Raw genomic sequence first — 17,032 nt, 5'->3', positions numbered from 1 at the left:
ATTTTCACTGCTTCACCTTTCAGTTCTGTTCTCAAACAGCTTCAGGTCCCCCATTTATAGATGTGTTTTCATTGTGGGAACTCGAGGTAAAACCTAGGAGGCGGGAACATATACAGAAGCGGCCTTGTAGTCGGTCTTCCCAGTCTTTGTGTCTGCATTGTGGTGTAGGTCCCCCACACAACCCATTGGACTTGACAAAATCATTCTACTACAGTTTCGTTGTTGGCGAGTCCACTTCTCGCTCTTTTTTCTCCATACTTGCTGCTACCTGTCTTCTTTTTTGTCTTCATCTTCTTTCTCTTCTTCAGCTGGGGTTTGTTTTGTTGACGTCCTCTTACATGTTGAGTTATACCCAGTCAGCATTTTGTCAGCCCCACAACCCACTCAGCAGTTTTTTTTTGGGCTGCACTGAAGTACCTACCCCAAGGCAAGGTCTTGTTTCGCCCCTGTAGAAGTTCTCAAAAATTGTCCCACAGGGATGGTTCTTACATTGGAGACACGCACCAATGGGTGAGACCCCGTAAAACTACCCCCGAGTTCCTGCAGTGGAAACAGGCTTTATGCTCGTCAAAGCCATCAGACTCTATTGACAAAAACTCATTTTAGCTTGCTGAGCACTGGAGCGGCTGATCTACAGCTGCTTCATTCAATGAGTTTGTCACTCATTGACTTTGGTGAATCTGACTCTTTCACATGCTAAAGTCACACAATGAGAATAACTAATTACTTAGTACCTCATACAACCCCACTTAAAAAAATGTGAACAGTCCCTTTAAAATGAGGTATGCAGGTTTGTTTTGTTTTGGGGGTTTGTTTTTCTGTTTCTTGAGGGATGCAGAGGGGTTTTTTGTGTGATGCGGTTTATTTTCGTTTTTTTGTTTTTTGGATGCAGACTTGTACTAAACGAGGTGGACAGAAGATGGCACTGTATCCCACTGTCGGTTTGTTAGAGTGGTTGCTAGGATACCGGTTGACTTGAGATGCTAATGTGTTTATCTACATCCAGAAATTTAATTATCTGCAAGCGTATGACACAAAAGTTTGGCTAAAATGTCAGATACAGAGGGAGATCACGATGCTGAAAAGCCGAAGGGCGTTTTCTCCACTCTCATGGCCGATGGGCATTGGCTGTACACGAAAGGGGAGTATAAAAAGGCTGTCAGCAGCTACACGACGGTAAGTAGTTAACGTCAGCAAGACACTGCAACAAACAGAAGCGTATCAACCTATGATAAGTAACGTTACATAACTTTTTGGAATCACATTTCTTTGTCCAAGGTTGTCGATGCAACTTCATAATCAGGTTTATTGGCCAAGTTGAGTATGTGTGCAGATACAATGAATTTGACTTCGTTTATTTGCATTGCGTTCAGTGTACTTCCACAGAACTAGACATAACAGCCAGGAAAAGTGACTGCAAAGCTGGGGAAAGGCAGGATGATGCATACAAGTATGTGTAAAAAAAATATATATGTGTGTCATGGGCGGATTATGAAACAATGGGCCCCTGAATACAGGTGTGCAAAGGGCCCCACCACCTCTCCTACATTGGAGCAAGAGACAGACTTTGCAGTGGTTTTGCATCTCTTTGTCAGTGTTTATTTTATTTTTTGTGGGTTTGTGTCTCTGTGGTTATTTTGTGTTTCGCGTTACTTTGTGTCTTTTTTTTCATTTGATGTCTCTTTGTGGTCATACTGAGTCTTCTTGGACAGAATTTTGAAGCCTTTATGTCTTAAAAAAACGGTGGTTGGTTGCTAACAAGTTGCTAAATGAGACTACTGAATGTCATCACACTGAACACAGCTTTAGACCCTTGATGTGGTGGCGATTTGTTTGATATTGATTGTGCCCACAGCAGTCGAGCGACCACTTTTGCTGGGGTATGGCAACACCACTTGGACAAACCACACATAGAAATGCAGTACACGGTTACATCAGAGTAATAAAATAAAAGTAATTAAGTTATTAACTTTATTTGGGTTTAAGATTAGGTTTTACTTTTTTGGTAGTAACACAGCATTTTTTTCTTTATATTTGTCATTAGTATGCCTAGGGTGGATATGTACAGTATATGCATGTATACATGTCTCTATACAGCATGTTGGATTTATACAGACAGTGCATTATGATATATGCATGTTAAACATGGCATGCATTAGAACTATAAAAATGTAATCTATAATGAAAACAAGAGGATGTTATAGTGCTTTTAACTGTTCATGAGAGTGACATCTCGTGGAAAGAAACTGTTCTTGTGTCTGAAAAGCACATAGGAATGACTTGCTTTTGGTCTTTGTTTAGGCACTGACTTTAAAGCCTGATGACAAGTCCTGCTTTGTTGGTCGATCCAAATGTTACCTGAAGATGGGGCAATATGAAAACGCTCTGAAGGATGCAGAGGCTTCACTCAAGGAAGACAAGACATATTTCGAGGTAGGCGGCAGCTTACAGAAATGTTAATGCCTCTAACAGTCAAAAAAAGAAGTAGTCTTCTTTACACCAAATGACCTCTCTTAACTTAGCACCCAATGTGAATATGTTAGGATTTTTGAAAAGTGAAACCAGTAAACATTGTTTTAATTTATCTGTTTTTTTAGGGATTGTACCAGAAGGCCGAGGCATTGTACTATATGGGCGAATTTGAATTTGCACTGGTGTTTTACCACAGAGGACAAAAGCTGCGTCCACAAATACAGGAGTTCAGACTCGGTATCCAGAAAGCACAGGAGGCCATAGAAAATGCTATTGGCAGTAAGTATTTTGAAATAGTCACCACATTTGAAAATCCTCCTCACACCTAACACTACTTGTTCCACTCTGACATTCTCCAGGTCCTTCCTCTGTGAAATTGGAGATAAAAGGAGACCTGTCATTTTTCAAAAAAGATGAAGAGGTGAGTCTGTTGTGTTCCTCTTTAATAACCCAGTGTTAAACAGAAAAATCTGAAGGTGGAGCTGTTGTCAAAATAATTTTACACATACAAATGTCAATCCTGGTAACAATGATTTTTATTTGCATGTAAAGTTTAACCCTCGCCTTCCTTCTGATGCACAATATTATGCTTGTGAATGCCTGACGGGTAAAGAAGGCCCTGCCAATTGCTGCTATTCAGCATCTGGCGACTGAGAAAAAACAGCAGACCCAGAAGACCCCTAAGAGTGAGAAGACAACAAAACAACTGCTGGGAGAGTTTTACAGGGACAAGAAATATCTAGAAAACCTGCTTAAAGATGAAGGTACTGTCTTATTTTACTTAGGGTGTATTGTTTGTGTCCACAACTGTGCTTTTGATTTTCTGCATCTTGTTTTGCTGTCAGAATAGTTTAAAATGACACCTATACAAATCTCCTCTGGTCCTTACTGTTCAATGTTTATTTGAACCCACCAAAGGTGATTTTTTTTCACTTTTAATGAACAAATATTTCACCCTTTGAAACCTGGATCAACATCAGCTTTCATGTGTTATGTTAAGACACATTTCACAAGCATTTAAACCTTTAAAACGTGAGCAAATTGACTTGATTACTTCGAAAAAAAAATATGGGGAAAAAGGCAATCAGTATGAAGTGTCCCACAAATTGCAAAAAAAAAAAAGAAATCAGTAAAAGGTGTATGAAAAAATGACCTGTATATTAGCTTTAAAGTGAGAAAGAAAGAGTTAAAGAGAGAGAGAGAGAGAGAGTGGATCAATAGAAAATTATCAAATAACAAGAGACAAATATAAGAAATCTATATTTAATATTATGTTTAAAATTAGGCTACAATATATATTTGTGTGTAGTTCTTAATTATGATTTTTTTTATTTCCTGTTTTTGTTGTTTTCTTTTCTTTTATTTCTTCATTTCTTTCAAATTTTAGGTAATTTTCTTATGACTTTTAATTATTATTTTCTTGCTAATTTTTGGGCCTTTTCTTCAGAAGTTGCTCATTGTCTACAATTCACGTTTTTAAAGAAATCAAGCCAAATTGCTTTCAAAGGGATAAAACTGTGACACAGTGATCTGCAGATTTGGTTAAAGGTAAGACAAAAAGTGGAGAGCGACTGCAAGACGTCATTCAGGGCTGCCTCACAAACCTTGACACTTGCACCGAGTTCTGGAACCAGGAGAAACCTAGTTGTTCACGGGGAAAGGAGCGCAAGCAGCAAAAATGCAGCAAGACCCGCCAAAGCGTACTCTCTGAACCTGCTCAGTTCCTGCTGAAGAGCCTGGATGACATTGATGCAGGTAAGGCAGGATTCTGGCTAAACTCGTTGCTTGGTGATTAACGTTTTAGCCTTAAAATGCTTACTGCACACTTGTCCTGGTAGAGTTGACATCTGGAAATGCTGAAGGTAGTTTTAAGAAGGCAGAAGAAGTGATGAAGACAGTGCATGGCTGGTCGGAGAAAGAGCTCCCTAATAAGAAAGAAGTTCTGGGCACCCTGCACAGTTGTATTGGGAACGCGTTGATCGACCTGGGAGACATGGACAAAGCTTTAGAGCATCATCAAAAAGACCTGGAGTTGGCTAAACGGGGGTAAGAATTTGAGGAAATTGCACAATATGAGTGAAACAACAATTGATTCAAATGTTCAGTAATGTTTCTTTATCAACAGCAAACTCCCTGATGCAATGTCCAGGGCCCTGGACAACATTGGGCGGGTTTATGCCCAAACTGGACAGTTCACACAGGCTATTGAGTTGTAAGTAAATAGCAGCTTCACTTGTGTAACATATGATATTGGCATCCTTTGCCAAACATGTTATTGTGATAGTAATGTAATGTATAGTCACACCTTTCATAGGGTATGACTGTTAATATCCTCTTTTAGTTTTCTGTATGTTTTTATTTCAGCTGGGAGAAGAAGATTCCATTGGTCCGTGGTGGTCTGGAGAAGACCTGGTTGTTTCATGAGATTGGTTGGTGCTACCTGGAACTTAATCTTCACAAAGAGGCTCAGGTCTATGGTGTCCGCTCGGTTGCTGCAGCTGATGAAATTGCTGATGAAAAATGGCAGATAAATGCCAACGTCTTGGTGGCACAATCAGAATGTAATTATTTATCTTTTAAATATTAACAAAATCAGTCACTGAGCTATTGGCTTATTTGCTTGATATTTAACATTTTTACTAATCAGTGCTGTTGCCATCGCTCAAACTACAAGTCTCTGATCAGTCGATTCTCTTTTGTTTCGTCTCAGTGAAACTTGGAAACTTCGAATCCTGCGTCTCTCACTTTGAGAGAGCCTTGTCACTGGCCAAACTGCAAGAAGACGACTCTGCCATGAATGTCATTCAGAAGGTTTCCTCTCTGTTGTCAAATGCTTCCCTTCGCTAACTTTTCCATTTAAAGACATTTTTGATTGCTGACTTTTATCTTTCTGCTTTCAGGCCCTTGATGAAGCAAAGCAACGCCTACCACAATGATGATGTCCTTAGTCAAGATTTGTGTTTCATTAGTGCTGAGAAAAATACCTCCAGAAGCAAAATTCATTAAATGAAAGTTAGTAGAACAAAAAGAGCACAATTAAAATCATTTCCCTCAAACAGGCTACTGAGATATTTTAGTTTATATGAATGCAGAAACAGTTTAAAATGCATGAATACTTTTTGATGAGAGCCTTAGAAACACATTTATTTATGCAAGCGTACACAGGCTGATAAATAACACCCAGTATTTGCCCGTAGGTCTTTGTGCGAAGGTAATAATACAAACAGTACAGTATGAAGTATAACTTTAAAACCAAACCAAAACATCTATTATCTAGAAGATGTGTCACTTCAATATGCAAAATACAAGAATCTTATCTCTTTATCATGCACACTGCAAACGACCAGCCATGAAGCTGTTTCGCATTTTAATCATTCCCCTACAAAAAGCTATAGCCTACTTGCTGCAGGGAACTTCCTCTTTTTACACCTCTATCACATCTGTCATCAGACACACAAAGTGTGATTTAAACACAAATGAGTGCTTCCTGCAGTGTGCAAAGCATTGTCATTGCATGCTTTTTGACAGTACCTCCTTTTGTCTGAAATTTTGATAACAAATGTTAAATAATGCACTATACTGTTAATTTCAATTAAAAGGGTTTGGTTATAAGCTTAAGTCCTTATAGATCTTGAGGAAAATGTCACTGATACATAGCAGAATGTATATCCAAACCACCGTAGTCTTCTAAGTCTGCAAGGGCTATTTTTGGGATAGGAGCGGCTTCACATGATACACTAATGTGGTGTACATCAGCTCAAGGTTTTAATAACATTTTTAAATGTATTGATATTCAGCACAGATGCAAATACATATACATATATAATAAAAAAGTTTTGAAAAATAATACAAAAATGTATTATGTATAAATGTATTAAAAATAACATAATTTTATAACTTAAAAAAAACCCATGTAGACCCAGGCAGGAGTTTATTGATTGTGTTTATTCGGATATGGTTTGGAACTTATTTAAACTGGGAAAAACATAGGTCCTGTTTTAATGTCTTGATGATAAAAACTTCAACTGTTTGCGTGAGGTGGTTTATATTTTTTCCCTGAAAATGATGCACGTAACCCTAAAAAATTCATAAAATGAAGCCATCCTTATTGTGTGAACTTTGTTAACTTGATCTATCTATTTTTGTAGCCTCATTTTTACACTCTATTCCTCTACTATTTAAAAACAACAAAATGATACATATTAAGTAAGACAATTCCTAACAATAAATAAATGAATAAGAGTACATATCATCTTAGAAACATTTTGCAGGTGTTTATCACAACAAATAGATTATTTGTTTATCTGTGATCAAATTTGTATTTAGTTTTGTGCAGAGTGTAATTAAACAAAATCATATATACATAGCCACTTCTCATCCATATGTGCCTATATGTTTTACAGATTTTGCTGGTATTGATACTCCAGAGGGAAAGTTAACCTTTTGTCTGGCCCTCCCCTCCTCTCCCCTCCCCGGCTGTCCTAAAATAACCTGTGATGTCAAAATCCTATGATTTAAAAACATTAAATTAAATTAAATTAAATTAAATTAAATTAAATTAATAAAAATGATAATGAACGTATATATATGTTTTTAAACAAAAATACCCACAACAAAAAGATGAATGATTATCTGTTATTGTTATTTATTGCTATTTTATAAGAAAAAAATAATCTCTGGTGCAGTCCTTCCGGTCCTCAGGGGCGTGTCCGTGGCCCCGCCCCATTGCGCGTTCCCGGGAGTTTCCGTTTTCCTCCTTGAAGAAGGAAGCGGGTGCATGTGTTTGCCAAGCTTTGCCTTGTCATTGTATCCAGAGAGAAACGCGTGGTCAGCGGCACCACCGACAGCTCCACTGCAGCCCAACTGGTAAGCTGGCATTTCATCAAACAAAAGCCCTCCACACAGTATGCTACAACTCGTGCGGGTTTTTTCTTTCAGCGCAAACAGGCTAGAATAACTTTCTCTATTTACATACAGTGATTTGCAAACGGTGGAAAACATGAAAGTTGTTGGTTTAGACGTGGCGCTGCAGCTGGTGATGTTAAAGCCACATTTACCGACTGCCAGGCTAAATTGTTTTTGTCTGGCGTGCTAGCAGCGTTGGTGCACGCCACTCCCCGCCGGGCCACATTGTGCAGTTCATGAAATGTAATGTTCAAAGTCTATCGTTGTTTTTTTCCGCTTAAGACAACATTTGAGCACACTTGAATGCGTCAATTATTTTCAAAAATCAGATTTTTTTCAGTAAAGTGGATGTGTAATCTATTTTGTCCTAACTTGCATTAAACAAAAAGATCCTCTCACTGACTGCGCCATTTACCGCTACTGTACTTTACATGTATATTAAATGAGGTGAAGTTTCACACATCTGAAAGTGTTTCTATTTTTCCAAATTTGCATCTGTTTTAGTTTCGGTTCTTGGATATTCCCCTAGCTGGGAAAACACAGTTTAATGCTCGTCTTTGTTGCTATATTGGGTTGATTTGTGAGAGCTTCCCCTTCTGTCTCATGACACGATGAGGTTTCATATATCTTCAAATCACGCGTTTAGGATCAAATCTGACACTGACGGTTAACATATTAACCTGCCACATGGTGGAGGTCGCTGTACTGTATGAAGAAGTCACATTGCCCCGTTTTCTGTGCTGCCCTTTGTCTGTTTGTTGGCAAGGATTAAAGGATTGAGGTTAATTTGACAGTAGGAGATTTCAGTACAGTATTTTGTTGTCATGTTTGTGTGTCTGCATCACTGGCTTTCTGTCTGTGTTCTTTATAAACAGTAATTCAAATTATGATGCCACCACCCCTATAACACACAAAAGAACAACACCCCTGAACACAAATAGTCATTATATAGTATAAGGATGTTGCAGACTCATTGTATTGGATTGCATCAGATGTGCACTTCCAAAATCAGGAGGAAAATGGTCATTTATCTAAAGGAAGAAAAGATCCGCCCCCTACGATGCCTCCCTGTCTTTCTTAAATCGCTGTTATTAAGTAATTTCCCGTTTGAGTTACAATGAAGAAAATCCTCCTCATTAAAGGTTGATTTTTGGCCTGCAGTGTTCAAAAACCGCAGTCAGAAGTGACAGTATTTAAGAGCATATTCACAAGATTTTTCATGTTTTAAAAATAATATTACTAACAGCTGATTTTACTTTTTTACACACAATTTACCCCCACATCTGAATATTTTCAATACAGCTTCTTAAAGTACTGTTTTTATCAAAATTCAGGTTTGAACATCAATTATTTCTTTTTGCCCAGTTGAGCCAGTGCGTCAGATATCTACTGGCCCAAAGTCAATTTTTACTTGACCCTTTTAGGGATGGGAATCACCAGAGCCCCCCAAATATGATAACATCATGATACTTGAGTCATGGTACAATATTTTTGCGATTTTAAAGCTGTTGTGATATGCTGAGTATTGCAATAACACATACCGCAGTTCATTACCCTTTCAAGTATGTCCCCAAATGAAAACTTTCTCAATGATTGTTTCATCTGATATCTCTCTATCTCACTTAATTTAATTTAAAAAGCAAATTATGGTGTTATTCACATAAGCAACCAGAAATATAATTTGTCCTTGTGAAACTACAAAATAACTAAAAAATCAATACTTGGTGTCTGTGTGTGGATACGATATTGCCATTCAAAAATATTGCAGTACTGTGCTGTAATGATTTATTTTTTCCCCACATCCCCTTGCACCTGTGAAAATGGGTTTATTTATTGGCAGTTATCAAATCTTGCTCTCGAACTTGTTGCAAACTGCGCAATACATGGGTGAAGTTTCACCCACATCCTCTAACTAACGACACCCAACTAAACTCCTATTTCCAGGATAATTAAAATCCTAGCTTGTGCTTTAGCTCATAAACTCTCTCCTCACTCCACCTGCTTACTCCTGAATTACTTACATCAGCTCTTGAAAAAACTGTTTCGATTTTGTTTTTTACTTCTTACCCATTGGGCAATCATTATTTGAAATTAATAGTATTTATGGTTAATTGGGAACTATACCCATTTTCAAACATTATACATGTTATTCCTGTGGTCTAAGACAGTCAAAAAATATAAGTAAACATGAACAACTTCTTCCTAAATCCAGAAACCAGAGTGCTAAAACTCAAATTTGTGATGTTGTAGGGTATAAAATCTGGAGCTGCTCTGTAGACAATGAATGATGAAAGATGTTCTAGATGGAACCGAGAGCACCCATGGTTATATGGGCACATTTTCAGTTTCAGAACTAAGAACAATACAATAGAACAAAGCTCATTTGGGTATTAAAAACAAAGCAAACATTGTGTGGGGCCACAAAATCAGCCTCCCATTCATTATCTATGGAGCAGCTCCAGATGTTATATTTGATGACGTCACAACTTTGAGACTTACCTCTCTGGTGTCTGGCTTTGAAAAAGAGTAGCTCATGTTCACAAATACTGGTTGAATTTTACAAGGCCATGGAAACAACATGATGGAATTCTCTCTATTCCATCACTTTCAGTCAGATTTAGTTTAAGAATATGTTTCTGCAGGGAAAATGTTGCTTTAACCTGTATCTGTTTAAGGGTTTTAAGAATGAAGTCATGATTAGTCTAAATAGACTATTTCTTTCTTTTAACTGTGTTTTTAAGGTACATGGTGGTGTGTAAAGTCAGACTTGAAGCCAGACATGGACACTGAAAAGAGTGTTGAGGTTGTAGATGCGTCAGAGGCTCCACAGCAAGAGGAGACTAAAATGGAAAAAGAGGTTGTGTCAAAATTGGAGACACCAGAGGAATTCACAGAGCCTGAGAAGCCACCAGCTGCTGATGAAGAGCCTGAGCAGCTGGCAGTAAATGGCGGCGACACAGAAGCCATAAACTTGAAAGAAACAGAGGAGATGATTGTGACAGAAAATGTGACGCTGGCTGCGGGAAATACAGAAATGGAGATTGAGGATAGCTCGCCCAGAGAGAAATCTGAAATGGAGTCAGAGGCCGGTGCGGTGGCACCACCAGAACCAGATGAGTCATCTGAAAAGATCTCTGACCCAGTTGCAGCTTTAGACACAGAACCAGAAAACACCCAGCCTGACGAGCAGCCTGTGCCAGAGAATGACCCAGAACCTTTGCCTGTGCAAACACCTCTGTCCGAGAGTGGCCCTGAACCGCAGCCAGAGCCAGAGAAACTGGCAGAATCAGTCCCACAAGCTGAACTACAAGAGCAAACATTACCTGAACCAACTGTGCTGCAGCCGCCAGTAGATACACAACCACCCAGCCAAGAGGAGACGGCGTCAGAACAAGCGGAGAAAGAACTGCAGACTACAATGGAGACCGGGGCAGGAGAAGTTCCCAAAGTGGAGGTGGCAGCAGAAAAAGTCGCAGCAGAGTCTACAAAGGAGGTGGAAGAAGAAAAAATGGCAGAATCAGACAAACCAGCAGAGACTGTGTTGGTGACGGAGGCTTCCCCGGAAAAGCCAGCAGGAGCAGTGACATTGAAGGAGGAGACACCGGCTGAAATTGCACCTGTGAAACCTGCGGAGGAAGAGAAGGGAGCAGAAAAAACGGAGCCTGTTGCCCTGGCGGGAGCTGAAGCAGCAGCAGAAGGTGAAGTTAAATCTGAGAAGAACGATGGCGAGCCTCCAAAAGAAGAAGATCCGGCCCCTGCATCTGGCTCCCTGTCCTTTGCCCTCTTGGAAAACGAGCAGACCAAAAATGCCCTGCGAAGCTCCCGTACCCTCGTTGTCCTCAGAGGCCTTCCAGGAAGCGGTAAAAGCTTCTTGGCACGTGCCATCGCCGACGCCTACAAAGACCACTGCTCTGTCATCTGCGCTGATGACCACGGCGTAAAACCAGAGAATCCAGAATCATCCGCGAATGGATATGCGGCTCTGGATGAGGCTGTGGTTGCCTGCTGCAGCGCAGGAACGGCCTCCTCTGTGCTGATTGTGGTAGATGACACCAACCACACCCAGGATCGGCTGGCCCGCCTGGGGGAGATTGCCGAGCAACACCACCTTGTTGCCGTCTTTTTGGAGCCACGCACCGAATGGAGCAAAGATCCTGCTCAGCTGTCCAAGAAGACCAGGCGCGGATTGGAGGAGGCCCAACTGGAAGCCATGAAGAGTCCACTTGAGGAAATGTCCCTTCCTCTTTACTTTGGCTGGTTTCTCCTCTCGTCCATCCAGGAGAAGGTTCGGTGCACGTCAATGGACTTCCTTAAAACGCTGGACACCTTGGAGGCCTTCAAGAAACACCTGATTGACTGTGAGTGCATGTTAATTTGTGTTTCATTTATTACATAAGCGAATGCACCAGTAGGAACTACAAGTCTTTTAAGCAGATTAATATCAGAAAACTTTGGCACGACTTAGATGCAACTGATCTTGTGTTTACAGTCACTGGGAAAGCTGAGAAGGAGGTGGATTTGGAGCAGTACTTCCAAGCCAAAGGAACCCTCCACTGCACTACAAAATTCTGTGACTATGGAAAAGAAGATGGATCCAAAGAATATGCTCAGACCCAAGTAAGAAACCTGGTATTTCATTGTTGTATATCCTAAATTTTATTGTTATTTTTTTTGTATTGTGGTCAGACAAGTATAAATCCTATAGCTATGCATGTGTTGAGGCCTGTTAATTTACTGCTTTTCATTTTATTTCATGCGCTGAGTAAACATGTCAGATTTGCAGCCTAGCAATGTGATGTTTTTAAGTTGGTCTTATCATCTGATCTTTATTTCCTTTTTTCTGCTTGTCAGGCTGTTCAAGATCTGTTTGGTTCTATATAGGGGTGTGTGATTAAGATGATATCATGATATTCAATGAATATTTTTGCAATAACAATATTTTTGATGATATGACAAAACACTGAAAAATGTTTTTATGAATTTCAGAACATACAACTGCAATAAAACAAGAGTTATAGTTTTATATGTCAGCATAAAGATAAATGTTTGCCCTCAAATATTCATTAAAAACTTAACAAAAATGATCTAATTTCTTTAATTTGCAAAGAACAGCAGCTAAGCGACATTAAGATTCTGTAAAAAAAAAAAAAAAGAGATGGGATTTTAAAAAAACCCCCAAAACAACACATCCAAATAAATAAAATAATCCTCTGTTTGAATAAATTGTTTCATTGGATTAAACGAGTTAGGTTTTTTTTTTTGAAAATTGAATAAACTTTCTTTAATGGGTAAATATAATACATGGTGCTGTTGGATCGCTGCCAGACTGCTCCATTAGAGATGTGTGTACGGCAAGCAGCAGAGTGAACAGTTTAACCACTGCAAAAAGTTGTTTTTGAAAGACTGAACACCAAACAAATATAGATTGTGTCAGAATATTTTGTTAGATAGAAACGGGTAGTGAATAGATTACATCTGTGTTTCCTCAGTAAATTTTGACTTTTGGATGTAACCATGCTCTGGAGGTTTCAGAGAAGTTCACATCACACAATTGGAAACAATCCTACACAGCCACCACTGGAGTCTGTTTCTGCAAAATTGTATAATACTAATGATATTTGGTTGCCTTATCTTTAGCTGCAACTGTGCAGAAATACTGGGTTTAAACGGAATAAATAGATGTCCAAAAAAGAGCTGTGCAGCATTTTAATGTTGATTTAGAGTTTGATTGCCAAAGTTATGAATGATGCTTCCAACTAATTTGTACAGCCCTTATTGAAGGCATACGAATTCATTTGTTTTATTTCGTGCATTGAGTTTCAGAAAGTAACATCCACAGAATGTGATGTTTAATAAATTGAAGCTGATCTTTTCATCGTATCTTTATTTCCTTTTCTCTGCTCATCAGGCTGTTCAAGATCTCTACGGTTCTGTATTCGAGCTGTCACTGAGTGCTCTCTTTGTGACTCCTCGCACTGTCGGAGCTAGAGTGTCCCTCTCGGAGGAGCAGCTTCTGCTGTGGCCAGCCGATGCCGAAAAGCAGGCAGGGTCTCCCTCCCTGCCTCCGGGAAGTCGCGCCCACGTCACTCTAGGATGTGCCGAGGGTGTTGAGCCAGTTCAAACAGGTTTGGATCTGCTCGAAATCCTGGCCCTGCAGCAGGAGGGCCAGCAGGGGGAGCTCATCGAGGAGATGGAGCTGGGCTCGCTGACCTACTACGGCGAGGGAAGGTGGCTGCTCAGTCTTAGAGAGCCCATCTGCACCCCAGCACAGTTCTCCAGCTACTATGGGCGTAAGGCACCTGAGCCCACCAAAAAAGAGCCCGAGAAGAAAAAGAAGCAGAAGTGCACCATATTGTAAATGGCAAACATGGGGATGTGTGGCCGGGATGACTGGTGAATTAAAATTTAGGCTTATTTTGTGCAAGGTTTGTGTGTTTGTGCAGCATTTAGGGTCTCAGTTACAGCCACCCTAAATCCACACGCTGTGTGCCTTTTTACTGTTGATTTGCACCACAATCCAAGATGCCTTCAATCCAGTTAGGCTTGTTGTCAGCGTTGTTCAGTATCTTGTTTCACATATCAATGCCAGAGCTGCAGGAACTGGCTGTTTGCTGAGGTGTTAGCTGCAGTTTTAGACTAAGATAGTATAGCCTCCTCACACAGCACCACAGTTATCTAAAACTTAGATTTCCTTCTCCTATTCATGTCGGTGTCTCTCAGTATTCAGATGTGAAAAATTAGGTACTTTATTTGCATGCATCCCAGGTTAACAGTATCAGCATGTTATTTCCGTGCAAGTATGTGTGTGCGCTGCCTAGGAAGTAATTGTTACAATAGCATTTGGGCCAAAGTTATCTATTTGATTAAGTGTATTAGAATGAATGTCATTTATAGAGGTCCTTCCTTGTTAAATCTTTGCACTGTGCATAGTTTGAAAGGGAGAATGCTTATGAATTTGGCATTTTGTTTCTGCAGCTTGCACTTATCAAATGCTGTGAATCCAAGTTCATATTTTGCAATCTTTTCTACTGCGCAAGACTGCACCATTGATCCCTTTTTATTCTCTTTGAACAGCACTTCATGTATTTGCATTTCGATTTGTATCCTCTGTGACTGTAATTTTTTGAAGGGCAATTCCTACTTTGTGTAGCTCTTATGAATCACTATTTTTGCACTTGTTTTGTACACTTAATAAAAAAGAACATGCTTTGCTCCAGTAATACTGTTTACTGTCTGTTCAGTACTGATAATGCACTTGAATGCAGCCTGGTAAGAGCGAGGGTTTATCTTCACACCTTCTCAAAGCATGCAGTTGACTGTATACACCAGCAGAGGGCACTCATCCTTTGTGCAGTGTTTGCAAAGACATCAGTGGTATGATGTTTTATACATTTGACCTCTGTTAGCCTCTAGTTCATGTGTCCTCTAGTTCGTGTCATATAATTTTTCTGATCTCCTCTCAATTTGCTCTTGCTTAAAAATCTGCCAGAGAAAAATGTTACAAAATTGATCATAGACAGCAGAGCTGCCAAAAAGTGATCCAGAGTGTAGCCTGTAATGGCATAAGTCCACAATCTTATGTGTGACACATCTGCCTTAAAGGTGCATCACACCTTTACTGTATTTCTCTTAACTCTGTTTTGCATTCATTTACAGATTCTAACACACAATTGAAAGGCCATTTGTGCTTTTCAAAATGGTTATTTGAATTCTTCTGTTGCTTTGTGTTAAGTTGCCACAGCCACAGTTGCCACACAAAATAAAACAAATACTGGTTTTGCTGTCTGAAAAGATACAAAAAGTTATACTTTTCCTACTAAACAATGGTGGAAGAAGTAGTCAGATCTTTTCCTAAAATAAATGTAGCAATACTGTTTGGTATAAATAGTCTAAACCCAGTAAATATCCTGCATTCATAATTTGACTTAAGTAAAAGTACAAGAGTATAAGCATCAATATACTTAAAATAGAAACATTCATTTCAGAATTCTAAAAATATTTTTTTCCTATTTCCCTGTGGTGGACTATAAAAAGCTACAGAAACCCTAACAGAAAATGGAAATACTCAACTAAATGTAGCTCAAAATTGTAGCCTTCTTAAGAAGCCTATAGTGCTTAAGTAAATTTAGGCCTATTTGATTACTTTCCATCATTGTAAATATCAAATTTAGAATAAAAAAAGGCAGTTAAAACACGTTTTTAAACATGCAAAAGATTGCATATTTCATTACATTTACACTATAGATTTAATACAAATACCATTTAACTGAAATGTCATAAAAGCCTTTTAAATATTGCATAAAACGGTAACAAGTGAGTTTACTCTCCACATTGCTGTAACTAAAAATAACTGGTGGTATTGGTTTAGGTCAAGGACAGGTAAAAGGCCATGAACTGGTGCTCTACATTCACACAGCTCACCTCAAAGTGCAGGATGATCCATGCAGGACTGGATGTGCTGGTTTTGTGCAAGATGAAGTGATTTCCTCATTGGTTGGTGTGTAGATAAAGAACAATGTCAACCAATCAACACCAGCCCTGAATGGTGTATGAGTGTGAGCTTTGTTAAGAAAGTAATGATGCCTTCAGGTGCTTCCCGGAATATTATGGGTTGATTTTGTCCAATTATCTTACATGAGGTTTGTGGAAAACTCAAGTGCTTTTGATCAGTTATAATTACATAGAACCAGTAGTGAAAGAAGTATATTTTTATTTGTTTATAAAAAGCCTTATTAAGTAAAAATAGCAATAACAAACAAAAAAACCCCCTGTTGCTGGTAAAACTACTGCATTCAAATGCTACTTGCATGTAGGTAACACAAAAGTAAGTAGAAGTATGCAGTGCAAACTAATGGTTGCTGAGTGTTATGTTAACTTAAATGATTATTACTGAAGCTCCTGTTTTTTGAGTAGCATGTAGTTGTTGTAGTTGGTAAAGGTTGAGCTAATTTAAAATATTTTGCATACTGTTACTGTCAGTCTACAACAATGCATCATACTGTATAAAGCCCATCATATTTTTGGTATATATAATTTTAATTTGTAATGTAGGCATAGCTATCAAATAAATGTAATGGAGACAGGGGCAAATCACATGACTTGGACTTGTGTCAGACTCTAGCCTCAAATTTAATGACTTTAGACTCAACTTGACAAAATCAAAAAAGACTTGCAACTCGACTTGGACTTACACCAATGACTCATGACTTTACTTTGACTTGAGCCTTTATGCTTAAAAAAAAAACTTGACACCTTTCCCCCAGGTCAAACATTTTAAAAGTATGTTATTTAAAAACTGTGCCACACATAAATTTGTTCTTTATTTCCTAAATCAACTAACAATAACACTATTTATGTCCAGCAAGTCGACATTTAATTCCCCAGATCCACTTTGTAGGTACCAATCTGACAACATCTATTTATATCTATATCTATATATATCTATATAGATAGATAGATAGATAGATAGATAGATAGAATAATTTAATAATTTCTTGTCTGTCTGTTTGTGCGCTTCTAGCCGCGTGATTCCAGTATTTCCCAGCGTCCCTGAAGGCAGCGATAAAACACGGTTTGGAATGAACCAATCAGAATCCAGGAAACATCAGCCAAGCCTATCGGCAGATGGGCGATGGAGACAAAACTCCCAGGAAGC

The 17,032-nt window shown here is 38.9% G+C and overlaps 2 protein-coding genes across 2 annotated transcripts; both read left to right on the top strand.

Moving 5' to 3' along the window:
• The first annotated feature begins 1,050 nt into the window (after positions 1-1,050).
• On the top strand, positions 1,051-5,843 carry odad4 (outer dynein arm docking complex subunit 4). Its single transcript, XM_042505832.1, has 11 exons — positions 1,051-1,176; positions 2,302-2,433; positions 2,598-2,751; positions 2,832-2,893; positions 3,086-3,236; positions 4,009-4,227; positions 4,311-4,518; positions 4,598-4,684; positions 4,837-5,033; positions 5,183-5,283; positions 5,373-5,843. Exons 1-11 carry the CDS (start codon positions 1,051-1,053, stop codon positions 5,406-5,408), a joined length of 1,473 nt encoding a protein of 490 aa, XP_042361766.1. The 3' UTR covers positions 5,409-5,843.
• A 1,391-nt stretch (positions 5,844-7,234) lies between these two features.
• On the top strand, positions 7,235-14,597 carry LOC121956989 (2',3'-cyclic nucleotide 3' phosphodiesterase). Its single transcript, XM_042505448.1, has 4 exons — positions 7,235-7,338; positions 10,119-11,735; positions 11,867-11,994; positions 13,286-14,597. Exons 2-4 carry the CDS (start codon positions 10,157-10,159, stop codon positions 13,733-13,735), a joined length of 2,157 nt encoding a protein of 718 aa, XP_042361382.1. The 5' UTR covers positions 7,235-7,338; positions 10,119-10,156; the 3' UTR covers positions 13,736-14,597.
• Positions 14,598-17,032: the final 2,435 nt, after the last annotated feature.

Source organism: Plectropomus leopardus, chromosome 17 (genome assembly GCF_008729295.1).
Source record: "Plectropomus leopardus isolate mb chromosome 17, YSFRI_Pleo_2.0, whole genome shotgun sequence".
Taxonomy (NCBI): domain Eukaryota; kingdom Metazoa; phylum Chordata; class Actinopteri; order Perciformes; family Serranidae; genus Plectropomus; species Plectropomus leopardus.
Note: the sequence above shows the minus strand (reverse complement) of the source record. Positions and strands in the feature narration are given on the sequence as shown.

Excerpts from the sequence above, each read along its gene's own strand:
- odad4 (XM_042505832.1), top strand. The coding sequence starts at position 1,051 with ATGTCAGATACAGAGGGAGATCACGATGCTGAAAAGCCGAAGGGCGTT. Across the intron at positions 4,228-4,310 it reads CCTGGATGACATTGATGCAG|AGTTGACATCTGGAAATGCT; the intron begins GTAAGGCAGGAT and ends TTGTCCTGGTAG. Across the intron at positions 4,685-4,836 it reads TTCACACAGGCTATTGAGTT|CTGGGAGAAGAAGATTCCAT; the intron begins GTAAGTAAATAG and ends TTTTTATTTCAG.
- LOC121956989 (XM_042505448.1), top strand. The coding sequence starts at position 10,157 with ATGGACACTGAAAAGAGTGTTGAGGTTGTAGATGCGTCAGAGGCTCCA. Across the intron at positions 11,736-11,866 it reads CAAGAAACACCTGATTGACT|TCACTGGGAAAGCTGAGAAG; the intron begins GTGAGTGCATGT and ends TTGTGTTTACAG. Across the intron at positions 11,995-13,285 it reads AAGAATATGCTCAGACCCAA|GCTGTTCAAGATCTCTACGG; the intron begins GTAAGAAACCTG and ends TCTGCTCATCAG.